The sequence below is a fragment of the Andrographis paniculata genome, unplaced genomic scaffold (assembly GCF_009805555.1).
Source record: "Andrographis paniculata isolate CXL003 unplaced genomic scaffold, ASM980555v1 Contig60END, whole genome shotgun sequence".
NCBI classification, from domain to species: domain Eukaryota; kingdom Viridiplantae; phylum Streptophyta; class Magnoliopsida; order Lamiales; family Acanthaceae; genus Andrographis; species Andrographis paniculata.
Window position 1 is genome coordinate 5,972,876 of NW_026137596.1, and position 15,339 is coordinate 5,988,214.

Consider the following 15,339-nt stretch of genomic DNA (forward strand, 5'->3'; position numbering starts at 1 on the left):
CGCTGAAGACATAGATAGAAATTCATATATGATCGATCATCTTCACTATTATTTTACTAATCCTTTTGTGATTATGCTTTGTTCGAGATGATTTGCACAACAGATGGTATTTTTTTACAGTATAGGATAATATGTATAGAAAAAAAAATTTAAGGAGGGTGTTGAGATTTCATGGGTAGTATGTGTGGCAATTTTCACATAAAACCTTTTTATGGTGGAGTATACCTATATTTATTAATCTTATACCTATGTTGTCTGATAGTGTATGCTTTATTTTTTTAAAAAAATGCCCTGGTTTGGTTGATATGTACTACGACTACTCATGTATGAACCTTGGTATATATTCCATATATTCGATCTAATAAGTACCTAGTATCAGAATTGAGAAATTTTATGGCTCATATTTTTAGTATTCTCTTATTTATTACCTGTGTCTACTATTTAGGCAGAATACCGTCACCCATTTTTAAGAAACTGAAAGAAACCTAAAAAACGGATATTTCTCTTCTGAAAAAAAGGAAGGAGACAGATCCGAACAAAATCGATGAAAGGGAATTCCAGAAAGGATATAATTGACAACTTGAAGTTGCACACTATCCCTCCACGTATTGCTTGACGTAAAACAGATAGTGGATTATTACCTATAACTCCACTACTATCTCTGGTCCTTCCCACGCTTTTAGATTGTATGTTCATAACATCTTGTTGCTATGCAGTCGTGTCTATCGAAAATAATGAAAATTGGGAATAGTTTTGTTGGAGGTTAAGGTTTTTTCTTCACGTTGATATTTAGTAAAATCGGAAAGAATATATTTTTTGGATAGACACTCGGAACTTCTAAAATTTATTCCCGTCGTATTTTTCGGAGCCACCACGCATATTGTCTCTGGCACTTAGTGGACAACTTCCGCACACATGTATGTGTAGAATGTATGTTTCTTTTTTTATGATATGTGCAACAAGATAATTACATTTCTTGTATGGAATGCGGAGATATCCGATGCACCACAATAAACAATGAACATCCGTTTTCAACAAAGCTACTTACGAAGAACCCATTAACCCGGTGCTGACTCATGATATGGATGTGGCACTAAACAACCCCCAGCCAAAAATTATTCATTCTACAACATCTATCCAACCAACTCAGCCAAAATAAAATGGTTTAAATCACAATACGTAAAACAATTTAAAAAATGTGGTCGTTGTGGTTGCCAAGGACAGAACCGACGAAGTTGCATGGAGGATTTAGCTTAGCAATTTCTGATTTCTCATCATATGATTGGAATTTATTTTTATATTTTGATGATTGTACATTAAATGGAAATCTTTGTACTAGACGACTATTGAATGATTTCAAAATTATATGATATTCATCTTTTATTCCTCGTTGTACACAACTAATATGTGGGGTATGTTCATTACGAATTAATTGCAAATTAGTTGTATTCTAGGGCATATGAATTTCGCAACAAAAATACATTAAAGTTATTGTAGGTGTATAAAATCTGACCAAGAATAACAATTATCAACAACGACGATACACTAAATATAGAGCTTGGCTTATTAAATTTAGCGTAATACTTGAGGTCATTTGTGTCCCCAAAATACTCCTTACGATATAACATGACCCACAATGTGTTTCCATCATTTATCTTAAATTACATTAGCATTGAATCAGGTGTAGGCATTTAATTTTTTCGACGGAGTTTTTATAATGACAATGCAAGTATTTTATGATGTTTGAGAAGTATATTCATTAATACCGAAGGTATACATAGTAGGAGTAAGCAAACACATCTTTGTATATGGAAGTATTCATATTTGAGTGCAAGTATTATTAATGTGAACACGGATATTCAACCAACATGGCCAAAATTTGTCAATGATTGTTATTAGATAAAAAACTACGAGATGATTACATCATATCCATTTTCTGTGCAGTGAGTGTGCAGTAAGAAATTCTTCTGAGATGACATACAAAAAAAGCTATCAATGCATTCAATGGTGGATGAAGAATGTTACTTATGATATATATGAAATAAAATATGTTGAGATGATCCATAATAGTAGATATATTGAAGTCACTGCATAACTGATGATCTAACACGTTCTTTATAATGTGATGGTCCGTCCAAGCATTTCTGATAGTGAGAAGTAACACCCAAAGTGAGTAAATGGACTAGAAGGGATAGAAAATATTAATTGTGAGACATATTGGACTTTCCACAATGTAGGGAATATATTAGTCATTGATGTGGACTTGTCATCGGTCCATCGGTGTTTTCAGGACAATTTTATGAGTACACATACTCTCAATGTACACCGATTCTGGTTAAAATTACTTAGAGATCACATTCCTTCATACGAGTAGATTCAATTAGTTCAGAGGTATATAAATTAAATATGAAGGTATAAATATCACCATAGGGGTATATGATCTCGGTCTAGGGGTTTTTCGACACTCAATTATGGAAATTTCCTAATTGAAGTATATTATTTACTTTTGTGGGTACTTGTACCCCTCCAGTATATCTGCGCAGTGATTTGGGTGCCGAGAAACACATAGAGGTATATATTAGAAATTTTGGATTACCTATAATGAATAGAGACGTATACATGACCAGAATGTAAGTATATATAAACAACCTTTTAAAATATCATTCGTTAGTTTAAAATAGTCGGAGATCAACAAAGTCTACTTTAAAAATATAACATCAACGGTTAAGTACCCCTATTTAACCACAAATCTGAGCTATTCATCAAGCTGACTCTAACAAATTGCATCATAAACATTCAAATTGGACTAGACAGACCCTCCGATGCCCTCTGCTAAAACTCTTGCAGGAATTTTAGCCCTCAAGTCTTGGCCTCATTGAATTTGGGCGCCAGCTGCCCGGTGGCTAACGGTTTTTATTATCTAAAGCATAGCTCTCAGCTACGCATACAAGTGGGCACAGTCGAGACTCTTACCTTGGCATTTGTACGGTCTCTTAGGTTTAGTCATCTTTATATAAAACAAATGTATAGATAATCTAGAGGTAAGACTTTCGTATTCTTTTTCGGGTCTGCTATTATTTCAACAAAAATATGTCTTCATGAGTATACCCAGCACAAACACAAGTTTATGGCATACAAAAATAAGTAATCTTCTATTTGAGACATATAAATCAACAATCAAGGCACACAAAGGCAATGAGAGACACTAAAAAATAATATAAATAACAAACAAAATTTTTATTAATCGACAAAATAGATATATTTATAACCCTAAACCCTAACCAACTTCATGAAAAAGACATCGTCCAACACCTTAGTACTTAAAAAATCACCCGACAAAAAATAATTGTCTACGGTATTTGAAGAAAACAAGAAGCACCGCCCGCCTCACATCTCAACTATTTTATTATAAATATAAATTTAGAAAAATGCAAATAAATGTACTTCTAAAGACAATAAGATCTTTTAAAATTTTATACACATAAAAATAACTCATATTCGACCCGATGGATATCAAAGTAAAATGGCCCGTTACTGAATCTTGTACAAACCCAACTGAGACACAAATAAAATAAATCCAAGTACACCATGAACTAAAAAACTTGATCATACCAAAAAAATATAAACTTTAACTTATTTTTCAAACTCCGCTTTGAGGTGGATGTTTTTTTCGACATCTCGAGCGGGAACGGAGCTTTGGCCGGCGAGTGGAGACTTCCGACGACGGCAAAAGTTTATACAATGAGGCTTGGCGACAATTACTTTGACGGGGGTTTCAACGGAGAATGGTAGTGTAAGAAGAGATAGTCTAAAAAAATAACCAAGCTACAACTTATGGTGGGTTTTATTAGAGTTTTTTTTTTTTTTTTTTTTAATTTCTGTAGCAAATTTTAGTATATAAATAAATAATTCCAGGCACATGACTTGACATTTTCTTTCTACAACGGGATAATTTTGGAGTATGTAATTAGATAATGTAGGTCTATATAAAATTAACAGAAGTACATACAATATTCGTAACATTATATTGTGATTTCAGGAGTAAAATAGGTATTAGGGAGTTAAGTGTAAACTAAAATTAAAAGTAGGGAGTGCAGTGCACTATGAAAATCCAGAGGGACTGAATTTAAATGTGTCTTAGCTCAGACGGATTTTGATCCAAGTGCCCCATAAAATTAAGCTAATTTAATAAGTAAAAAGTTAAAATTATCATTTTAAAAATAGAGACTGAAATTGATATATTAGTAAATAAAAAGAATAAAATTGTATTTTCTATAATTATATTACTCCCTCTGTCCCGGATAATATATTCGCATTACTGTAAATACGAAAATTTAGGTAAAGTATAATTAGTAAATAATTAAGAAGTATATTAGTAAAAATAATTATTATATAATAAAAATAATTACAAATTAATATTAAGATAAATAAATTATTTATTAAAATTAAAAAAATATAAATTATAAAATTAAAATATGATGAAATTGTATAATTATATTTTAAAAAAAAATTATATAAAACAGACTAAAATAAAAAAGATAGACACTTTATGTGGGACATAGAAAATAATTTTTAGTTAAAAAGATAATATTTGAAATAGTATTATCTCTTTTCAGCTCTATATTTGAAATAGTATTATCTCTTTCCAGCTCTAATGTTTATAGTAGTATTTAATTTGCATTAAAGAATATTAATAGTTTAATAGTAATAGATAAATATAATAGTGCAAAGATCAAAATTTTCTTATAGAAATATGTAATAAAGTGATGGTAAAATAATAAACTATAAAGGGAAAGATAAAGATTTGAATTCCAAAAACGAAAATAAAAATATGTAAAAGTGCATAGATAAAGTAAAATAATATTATAATCTATTATTATTAATTTATAAATTTTAGGGTAAATAGCTTAAGACTCACCTATGTTATGTTTTAATTTGCGTTTTATACCCTGTGATTTAAAAATCACTGTAAAATACTGTGTTTTAAAAAATATTACACACACTCCTCACATATTATCAAATTTAAATATATTTATAATATGACAATTTTGTTCTTTTCTTAATCTACAGGTCAATTTTTTTCATCTTCTTCAGGAGTAGACGACGGCTCGAATAGAAAACCTGGTTTAAAAAAATTTGACCGTGCTTGTCAAAGAATGCTAGGATTTGAAGAAAATCTAGATTCGAAATATTTCTAATCCTTTTTTCTGTTTGTGATTTTATGCTATTTTTCAATTATTTCGGTATACAATTTCAATTTTTTAAATTTGGTTAGTTTCTCATATGTTTACTTAAAAATTGGTAGAAAGTAAGATCTCCCAACAATCATATACGAAGACAACGCAGCTTGCATTACTTAGTTAAATTGTGAATATATTAAAGAAGATAGAATAAAATATACTTTACCAAAAATTTTCTTTACTCACAACCTTCAAAAGAATGGTGAAATCGATATGCAACAAATTCGATCATCTAACAATTTTGTAGATTTATTAACTGAGGTCTTACCGACAGCAACATTCAACAAATTGGTTAAAAGAATTCGAGTGCGTCAGGTTAAAGATCTCAAGTAAAGTTCAAATCAAAAGAGCAAATCAATACAAGAAATATGTACTATTTTTCGATTTTTTACCACAAAATTTTCAATGAGATATATTCTTTGTATAAAAAAACATCCAAATAAAATATTGTAATACACATAAAATATACATATATATAACGATATGGATGGATGCAAGTCAACTACATATCAATTTGTAATTGGAGAAACAATTGATGAACTTCCAACCATTCACTTAAGTCGGCTAATTCATCCTATAAATAGAAATGTGTGTATTGCATTAGATATACATATAAATGAAATAGAAGCACTACACATTCCTTCACCAATTCCTCTCCCACGTCTTCATCTCTATAGACATATTTACATACATACTTTATAGACACATTTACATACATACTTCCATACATACATCCATGACTATTACATATTACATCGGTATATATACACATATATAACAAAATATATTATCTAATCATTACACCACTATATTTATATATATGCATAGGGATGGCAAAAGTAAATCCGACTCGGAAAATCGAACTCGTTCGACCTGAAATTTTTTACATTCGAATTTGAAAAAAATCGGGTCGATCCGAACCCAAAACAAAAAAAATTTGGATCGTGTTCAGGTCGTGTTTCGGGTTGACCTGATAACCTGAAATATAAAATCAAGTTATGTTTTGGATTTCGTGTTTCAGGTTGACCTGAAATTTTTATTATTATTATTTTAATTTTTAATAGTTATATTATTTTATATTTAAAATAATATAAAAATAAAAATAAAAATGACTTTCTTTTAGGTTAATTTAATTTTTTTAAAGGTTTTCGGATCTATTTCGTGTCGGATTCGTATCGGGTTTGTTCGGATTTCAAGTAACCTGAAACTAATTCAGGTCAATCTGAATCTGACCTAAAAAAATTCGTGTCATGTTCGGGTCTAGAGTTTCAGGTCAAATTTCGAATTCAGATCGGGTTTGGATTGACAATTTTTCTATTATCCCCGTGGCTCAACCCGACACAAATACGACCCAAAAACACGAATTGACATCCCTATATATGCATATATAACAATATATATAAAAAATAATGATTAAGAGCAGAGATAATTAATATTCATGTTTATTACTTCTATATTAATATTTACTACAAATATTAAATTTTATCATTTTCAAATGGTTAGCGATACTACTAAGCTAAATAATTATTGGAGCTCAACCTTCCCTTCCAATGACACATGATTTCTTTCTTTCACATCCAAATTTCGACAACTCAAAATATAACTGCTTTTAATTCCCATACCTTGTAAACAATAAAAAAAAAAAATAACTAACGTGGGATGTCATGAAATTTGGGATCCAAATTAAACGGCCAATTAATTCTAGTTAGAAAAACCTAAATGCCTGCCTAGTCTAATATAGTACTCAAGAAAAGGTTATACAATTAATTGTCCAAGTAAGCATCAAAATTAATTAAAATACTCATACTCAGGAAATATTGCAAAAGGGAAAGGCAGCTGCTGCAAGCAGGCAGCCTACAAACAATGTTAATGTCAGCTTGGAGGAATAGCCTCGGCCAGAAACTGCTTCACCTTTTCGTATGTCATGAACACGATGCCGACGCTCGGCACCACTTTGTAATATTCGGGCAGAATCCCTCTGTACAGACCGCGCACCCCTTCTGTCCGAGTTATGTGTCTCACAGCATCCAAGATTCCTCTTTTATAAACACGGGCTCTGCCGGCAGATCCTTCCACCTGCATCCTCCGTCTCACGAGATCCAGAGGATACACTACTGCAAGAATGTAAGGTTTTGCTCAAAGCCGGAACAGTGATGATACACATATTATAACCGAATGAATGATACTGCTGAAAAGTAAAATAATGCACCAGAGACACCGATATTAGAAAAACGAGCTTTATCTTTATATTTTAACATCCACTATTATAGTTACTCTATAGTATCATACCTAATTTTACATTTTCCATATTATAGTGTCGGGGCGCCGTACCTATTAGCTAAACGTTAATCATGACCATGTTTGAATAACCACACCCATGGGTTCCAAAAAACACAACTGTGATTATTACTCTATATACGGCCGTGTAGTTGCACCATGTTTATGGGGCCACACTTGTAGACACGGCCATGACTATAATAGATCTTAAATCCTAAGCCCTAAACATGTCACACAGTTGATTCTATTGAACACTCATGATGATTTTAGAGATACCAAACTGATGAATGATGTTATTCTTTAGAAACTTGATGACATGATTCGTACAAACGAGCCTCCTAGCCGTCTTAAAGTCTCAACTTCTTTCAGTGAAAAGGAATAAAATATTTGATTTTCACAACTTCTCGCATACAGGGGAAAGAAACGTGACTCAACTAACTACTAGTCTGACCTAGTCCCATAAACATGTACGACAGCCATTTGATTTTATCAAACACGCTTGTATACAGGAGCACGGCCAAAAAAGGAACAGCAATACCCTATGTAAGCAAAGACATCGCCATAGATTAGTGCTGTGTATAGATTACAGGTCATGTAGCACTCCCCAATTAGCATAATTCTTCCTACAGCAAATACATCACGTGTATGTACAGATGTGTTTGATGACAAATATGCTCCCATAGCAGCCAGGTCACATGCTATAATTACTTACAATGGAATGATGACATTCGCAATAATACATTTATCCTTAATACTTCGATAATTATTTAAAATATAGTTAGTTTTTAAAAGTAATAACAATAATTACTTAAAGATTATCTCAGCTCAAGCTTGAGTCCACTAAACTTGAGTTGAGCTCTGCTCCATTACAATAAAGCTTAACTCGATTCATCTGCAATCTAGCTTTATTTCCCAGCGAAGGAACTTTAAGTGCCATGAATCAATAATATTAAAAAAGTCGGTTACAACAAGAAACAGTAAGCGGTAGCATCAAATGTATTTGCCCAACAAGAAACAAACATTGAATCATCACAGTACAAAATAATCACAAGATCAAATACCCTGATTCTTTCCAAGCTTACAAGGAAGATAATATATTTAACTTAATTCGCTTCCATATTCTTTAGTTGCTTAGTTCGCATAGTTTGCTTTCCTGTAAATATTTACATATTTTATGTACAGAAGAGTACATGGTTGTCAGGTTAATATATTGAATTTTTCACAAATGACTGTGTGTATGGATACACCACCAGCTCCTTAAATATGATACATTGATCGGGTAGCAGCTGAAAGAGCCAAACCGAGAAGCGTACCTCAGAGAGGTGCCTCTCACAATTTGCTAACTGCAAACTTGGCTCACCAGAAACTAGCCACCCAATAGTGCATCCAACTGCATATTCCAATAGCCAAGTTATCCACAAAAACCATCCTCTTCCAATTAATATCTTTACAATACGAAGATTATAAAGTTTATTGCGTAGAACAGATAATATTTTTCAAAATCTTACAAAATTTCTCACACTGCCAGATTAACATGTGTGGGCCCCAGTTAGATACTTACTGAGATGCAAGAGTCCTCAAGCTACCTCTCTGCATCAAAAGCATTGAAGACAGCTAGAGGCATTCAGCATTTTTTTAATGTATTAGACAGGCGAATGATGCATGCTAAAAGATGAAGCCGCTAATAATATTTGAGGTTACAGTTATGCAACTTTAATCACTTTCTGGACCAAAGGATAATTTATCCATACAGCCTATATGTATATCAAGTTTGAATAGGAACCACATTTACTCCTTCAGATAAACTTCAGTCGTATGGTCCAGTGAGATCAGTTCTAACTTGTACATTTACGTAATCCACTGTCTTTGTAGTGTCTCGTGGTACAGTGAGATGAGTTTTAACTTGAGAAATTATTCATGCTATCCATTATTGCTTATTTCACATCCCAACTAGTAACAGTTCAAAAGCACATGGAATGATAGAATGAATGAGCTGATTGGTGGAAACAGATGCTTGTTCATCTTAGCATGCAAGGTATTAGATGGAATTTATTATGACTCACCTGTTGAGGCTACGATTCCGGATAGACTTCCACATGCAAGGCTTACCAAAACGGGTGAGTCTTCGGGTCTGAAGCCAAGAAAAAGCGCAAGTAAGCTCCTGACCTTTAAACTAAAAGTTCTAATTCAAAGCTATATTACAGAGTCCATTAAAAAGACTTGTTATTTCACAGAGCCTGACCTATGAAAATGCCAGTATGATCTTCCAGTATCATACACTGAAAAACTAATAGCCAAATTTGGTCCAACACCCTGCAAGCAGTGCCTCAAATAACTAAGTAGACAAAAGTGAAGGGGGATCCAATACGTAGTAGTCAATAAAATGAAGTAAATAATGCACCCTTCGTCCCAATACAATTATTTTTGTCTGTTCCAAAACAACAGTTCCATTTCCATAAATAACCATATAACCACAAAACTATCCCTACCTTGCCACTATTTTTTACACTAATACATTCACAAAGACAAAAAAAATTTTTATCTATATTTTTTACCAACTATCAATATAATATTAATATTCTTTAAATCTCGTGTCCAACACAACAAAGACTATAGTTCTCGGATTGAGGAAGTATTACCAATAGAGTTGCACCAAGTCCTTTATAAAGACCACGGATTCTTTCCTCCTTGCTGATGGTACGCAACGCATGCCATATTCCCCTGTAATATATCACATTTCTCTGCATATTTCAAAGAAGATCAGACCAATAAAAATAAATAATCAGGCATGGAATGGATGTGAAATGCTTCATAGCATAAATGAAAAAATTTAAATCATTTACCTGCGCTGCCAGGCGTGTCCTTACAAGATCCAAAGGATATGTAGCTGAAGCAGCAGTTACTCCAGCCAAGCCACCACCTAGAAGCCGTATGCAGAGGTCAGCACTAACACTCTCTCCTTGATTTTCAACTCCACATATAACTTGCAACATCTGGGGGAAAAAGCAAAAGTTAGACATTACCTGTTCAGAATGTAATAATTGCACAAGATGATAGATCTTTAAAGACCAGTTGTACCAACATTCTTGTAGCGTTCAAAAGCATAAAAGCTAATAGAGGAATAGGGAAGACGATGCGCAATTGTAACTAGATTTCCTTTCCAAAATGCCCTCACTCCCTCTTCTCTAACAATTCTTGATGCTTCATGCCATATGTCAGCCTTTTTTAAGCCAGAAATGTCTGTATGCATACCCTGAATCTGCAATAATAAAGTTTACAAACATTAGAGCACTTGATCCATTGAAGACTGAGATAACCGTAAATTATACAGTTACAAATTATAATGAATTTCCAAATGTTTCATAGATAAATAATAAATAGAATACTTAAGCGTTCCAAAACACTGTCTAGCAGCATACAAGAACAGAATACAGCCCATTGTGTTGAATTCTCAAAATCCCAGTGACTAGTTAGCAATTTCAATATGACTATGGACAAAAAATCATATGATTCATCCATTCCACACCTGATAATTCAAATAATTTTTAGTCCCCAGTAATCTAAATATGTCTCACTACGTAAATAACCAGCCTTGTCAGCCACAAACAGGTTGATATACCAGAAACAAGCTAACACAGTATCACAAAATACAAAGTCTACATCGAGGTAAACAGTGCACTTAAATATCTTACAAGTTATCTACAGTCCCAACAGTTGCATTACAAAGTATGCCACCTGCCACTTACAGCGCCTTTCCCATTAGTTAAACTAATCAACACCACGTGAACAATAGCTCCTGTTAGATATTATTAGTTATACTTAATTGTTAGTGTTTTTGTTTCACCTCCATCGTCCCTTCCGCTCTTTTGTCTCTTCACCTCACCTAAGAAAATCTTTATATTCATGTAATTTTGGTACAAAATCATGTTCAAGAAAATAAAATCATTTCCTTCCTTTCATCTCTCTCGACTAGATATCAGTAGGTGTCGATTCTTCAACCTGCATTGCCCAGATATTCTCTTTTCTTCAACTAATCTTTCCTGTCATCCTAATCCCAAATTGGTTTTACTGTCTGATTGAAAAGGATCTCGAATCATGTTCCTGCAACAGTGTTTTGGAATCTTATTCATGTGTCAGCACATGAAGTCACGAGTCTGTCACACACCAGCAATCATCGCCAAATTTAGTGGGAGAGCTCATTTTCCCACTCTGAGTTAAAACATATGCTGGTTTCATAATGGAATTGATTGTAATTTCTCTAGTTGATGATTAAGAATAAAATCAAAATGGCTTGTCTCTTTTCTGCTAGCTGTTTTCCATGGCCAACGATGTGAAACTCCAACCTCAATCATCTCAAATTGGTAAGATGAGAATTACTAAGCATCGCTTGAATTAATATAATTATTCAATATAGTCTAATAACATTGAATTGTCCTTTGAAGGAGGAGAGGCTTCAAATTTTCAATATGATCCGCCAACACTGCAGCTTTACTGAAAACTTAATAAGTAATATGTAGATGGTGGCCTTAATATTTGGATGGTCTGAAGAATAAAATTTTCATCGGACTTCATTGCTGAAACTGTATTGACTTTGAAGAATATCACCAAACTTTAAGAAAATATATCGGTTGAGAGAACAACACAAATGGTGAGATACATGACAACATCATTGTGTACTCAGCAATCCAGCAATGAAACTTATGAAAAAAACAATGAGACTGAACTCAGAAAAGAAAATGAGAAGTATAAACCTGCACGTCTGTTACTAGTCCTGCAGTTGATACAGAGTCACAAACAAATTTACTTGACTATACATTATACTTCAGGGAAACAAATACATTTCTTTGACCTTGAAATAACACATTCTATACACTAAGGGTGTGTTGTTTGTGTTTCCGGTCTTGTTTTCGCATTGTGCAATCTACAGTAAGATACCTTTCTTCCCCTAAAAGCACAACATTCAACAACTATTTTCCTTTTATTAAAAAAGAAAAAAAAAATTGAGTTCAAAGCACATCTAACATTTATTAACCATATAAAAGATCATCACAGGCACAAACTAATTTCCATTAGTGATTTAAAATACGCATAGAACTTTCAAATTTAAAATACCCCAAAACAACACACCGTCACACCCTTATGTTGCATATTAGTGGATTTTATTTTATATTATTTTATGTTCACTAACAGTCTAAACATGATGTACTTATTATGATTGTTATTAAGAAAAATTACAGAGTAGATTTTCATTGACATGAAAATGTGGTTCTGCATTTATGCTTATTGATAACAAGTAAAAGAACAGGAACTGGTGAACCATTCTATACAAATAAATTGATTTAACATTATGTCGTTTCACATGTGCCGATTTAAAGTAGACATACTTATGGATGTGACACGCATATCAAAGTTAAAGACCTTCAACATGAATTGACCTAGTAAGTAACCAATGAGTATTCAATGAATTTACATTAGCCGCTTCCAAAAACACAAAGTGATTCATCTCATCGTGTCTCGAAAATAATGTGAATAAAGGAAGGCAGTTGTGACTTTGGCTCAGGTAGTGAGGGACAATAGCAAGTATCACAATGGTTTGTTGATAAATATGTTAATATCTAAAATAGAATGTTAAAGATACAATAAATTTACTAGTAGAACAACCATTTTTCTTCTGAGTTTTGCCCTTCTCAATAAAGTAATATGATACGATCATTAAACAATTTTAATCAAATCAGAAGCTTTAAGCGAGCATAATTTAGCTCTATGATTTGGCCATCTTGTACATTATATATATATATATACATATCCAATATTGTATTGAAAACAAATGTGACTTGATGATTAACCCTTGCTCACAGCACCTTATATCAGGAAGGAAGCACAAAACGGATTTTCTTTGAAAATCAATGAATAGTATTGAGGCAAAAGGAACAAACTATCACATGAAAATTTTGAATTTCAAGTGACTTTCGATTACTCGCAGGTGTGGGCATAACCTCCTTCAAATTCATCAAAGATTATGTTACCACAAATACACGGCAATTCATTTAGCGGTAACAAGATCAGCATGTCAATCAAACTCCAAAAGCCAAATCATACGGTAAACGATCACGAAAAGAAGACAATAAATTAAATAGCAGAGAAAGGGGGAAAAGACATAACCTGAAAAAGAATTGTGAGGCGGGCGAGAGGTGCCGTGCAAGTTTTGCTGACAGCTCCGGCGACTCCACCGGCGAGAAGCTGCGAAGCGGAATCAATTTGCCTCTGACGGGGGGGCTCCACCACGACGGAGGGCGTATTGAGACCACCTCCTTCCACCACCACTCCGACACGCGCTTCAGTCTGCATATTCACCAGCGCCGACTAACCAACCAATGGAGGATGAAGGAAGAATACGGTACTAAATCGGGATGGTAAAAGACGGTAAAAGGAAAGGGCCAAAAAACTGAGGATATGGGCTGCGTATCCGTGAAGCAGTTATCTAATGGAGGGGGGTTACGCCACGGTATGCATGTATATCCTATTTACCAATTACTCTAAAATTAAAAAATTAATTAAAATAAAAAATATATTTTTTAATTTATAATTATAAAACTCTTTTTTTAATAAAATTTTTTTTATGATTATTTATTAAAAAGATTATTAAAATAATTATTATATGCATAAAATACACAAATGAACGTTTTGAAATAAACAAAAAGAAATATATAATATAACATATATAAGAATATATAAATAAATACATGTAATATATGTATAAGCGTGTGTATTTAATTAATGTATATGTATGAGTATGTATATTTAATTAGGGTGTGTTTGTTTGGGGGTTTGGATTTTGAGTTGGGATTTGAATAGTAAAAATTTTGAATTTGAATAGTTGTATGATGTGATATAAATAGGGTTTGATGTGATATTTTGAATGTAAAATTGATTTTTAGTATAATATAAAAAATGAAAAATAGGTGTTTGATTTGATGTTTTTGGAGGAAAAAAATTGGACGAATAGTGGAAATCCACCGAAATCCTTCGAACAAACACGTAAGCCAGCCTCGGGCCAGGTCGAAAGGGACACTCGCCCATAGCCTAAAAATTTTTAGGAGTTTATTTTTTAATCATGTATTAGGATTATAGATAAATTATATACAACATGGCGTGGGAGTCAAAAAAAAAAAATTGAAAAAGACCAAGAGACAATTTCAGCTTCAAAACAGATTATTATAATTCATTTTTGTCCAGAATTTATAATTTTATTAATAATATCAACAATTATCTACTTCTAAATTTTTATTTATTCTTGGATGAAAATTCAAACACTAAATTGCAAATTGTTCTATCAACAGATTTCTTCTGTTATTGACTCATCAAAATTAGCGTTATTTTGTTCATTGTTGTCTTCTGCGCTTCTTTTCTTTTTATTTTTTATTTTTTATTTTTTATTTTTAAGTTATGATGTCTTTTTATTATTTTATTGTATTTTTTCTTTCAATTGTTATGATTTTATACTTTTTATTTCATTTTATTTATTTGCTCAATCTTCTAGTGTGTTACTTTTGTATAGTTTTCTCAAATATATTTTTACATAAAATATATTGATATTGATTTTAACAAAAATATTTTTAAATTAAAAATTTTACAAATGATTATGGCTAGTAAATTGATATCACTAATTTAAATTCTTGAATTTATTAAAGTAATTCGTTGTTATTCAAATATTTTGATAATTTATCATATTTTATTATCTATACCAATAATAATATAAAAGAAAGTTATTGAAAATTTATCTAAGAGATGAATGTCTTAACAATAATTAAATGATTTAGCT

At 32.2% G+C, this 15,339-nt stretch overlaps 1 protein-coding gene across 1 annotated transcript; it reads right to left on the reverse strand.

Moving 5' to 3' along the window:
* Nucleotides 1-6,885: 6,885 nt before the first annotated feature.
* On the reverse strand, nucleotides 6,886-14,005 carry LOC127259761 (uncharacterized). Its single transcript, XM_051287352.1, has 7 exons — nucleotides 13,680-14,005; nucleotides 10,600-10,776; nucleotides 10,361-10,510; nucleotides 10,157-10,258; nucleotides 9,760-9,830; nucleotides 9,581-9,648; nucleotides 6,886-7,354 (listed from the first exon to the last, which is right to left on the reverse strand). Exons 1-7 carry the CDS (start codon nucleotides 13,863-13,865, stop codon nucleotides 7,113-7,115), a joined length of 996 nt encoding a protein of 331 aa, XP_051143309.1. The 5' UTR covers nucleotides 13,866-14,005; the 3' UTR covers nucleotides 6,886-7,112.
* Between the last annotated feature and the right edge of the window lie 1,334 nt (nucleotides 14,006-15,339).

What these genes read in the sequence shown, in the direction of transcription:
- LOC127259761 (XM_051287352.1), bottom strand. Translation starts at nt 13,865, where the DNA reads ATGCAGACTGAAGCGCGTGTCGGAGTGGTGGTGGAAGGAGGTGGTCTC. An exon ending in GCCTCACAATTCTTTTTCAG is followed by an intron (nt 10,777 to 13,679) that starts GTTATGTCTTTT and finishes TTATTATTGCAG; the next exon opens with ATTCAGGGTATGCATACAGA. An exon ending in GACTTGGTGCAACTCTATTG is followed by an intron (nt 9,831 to 10,156) that starts GTAATACTTCCT and finishes CACTGCTTGCAG; the next exon opens with GGTGTTGGACCAAATTTGGC.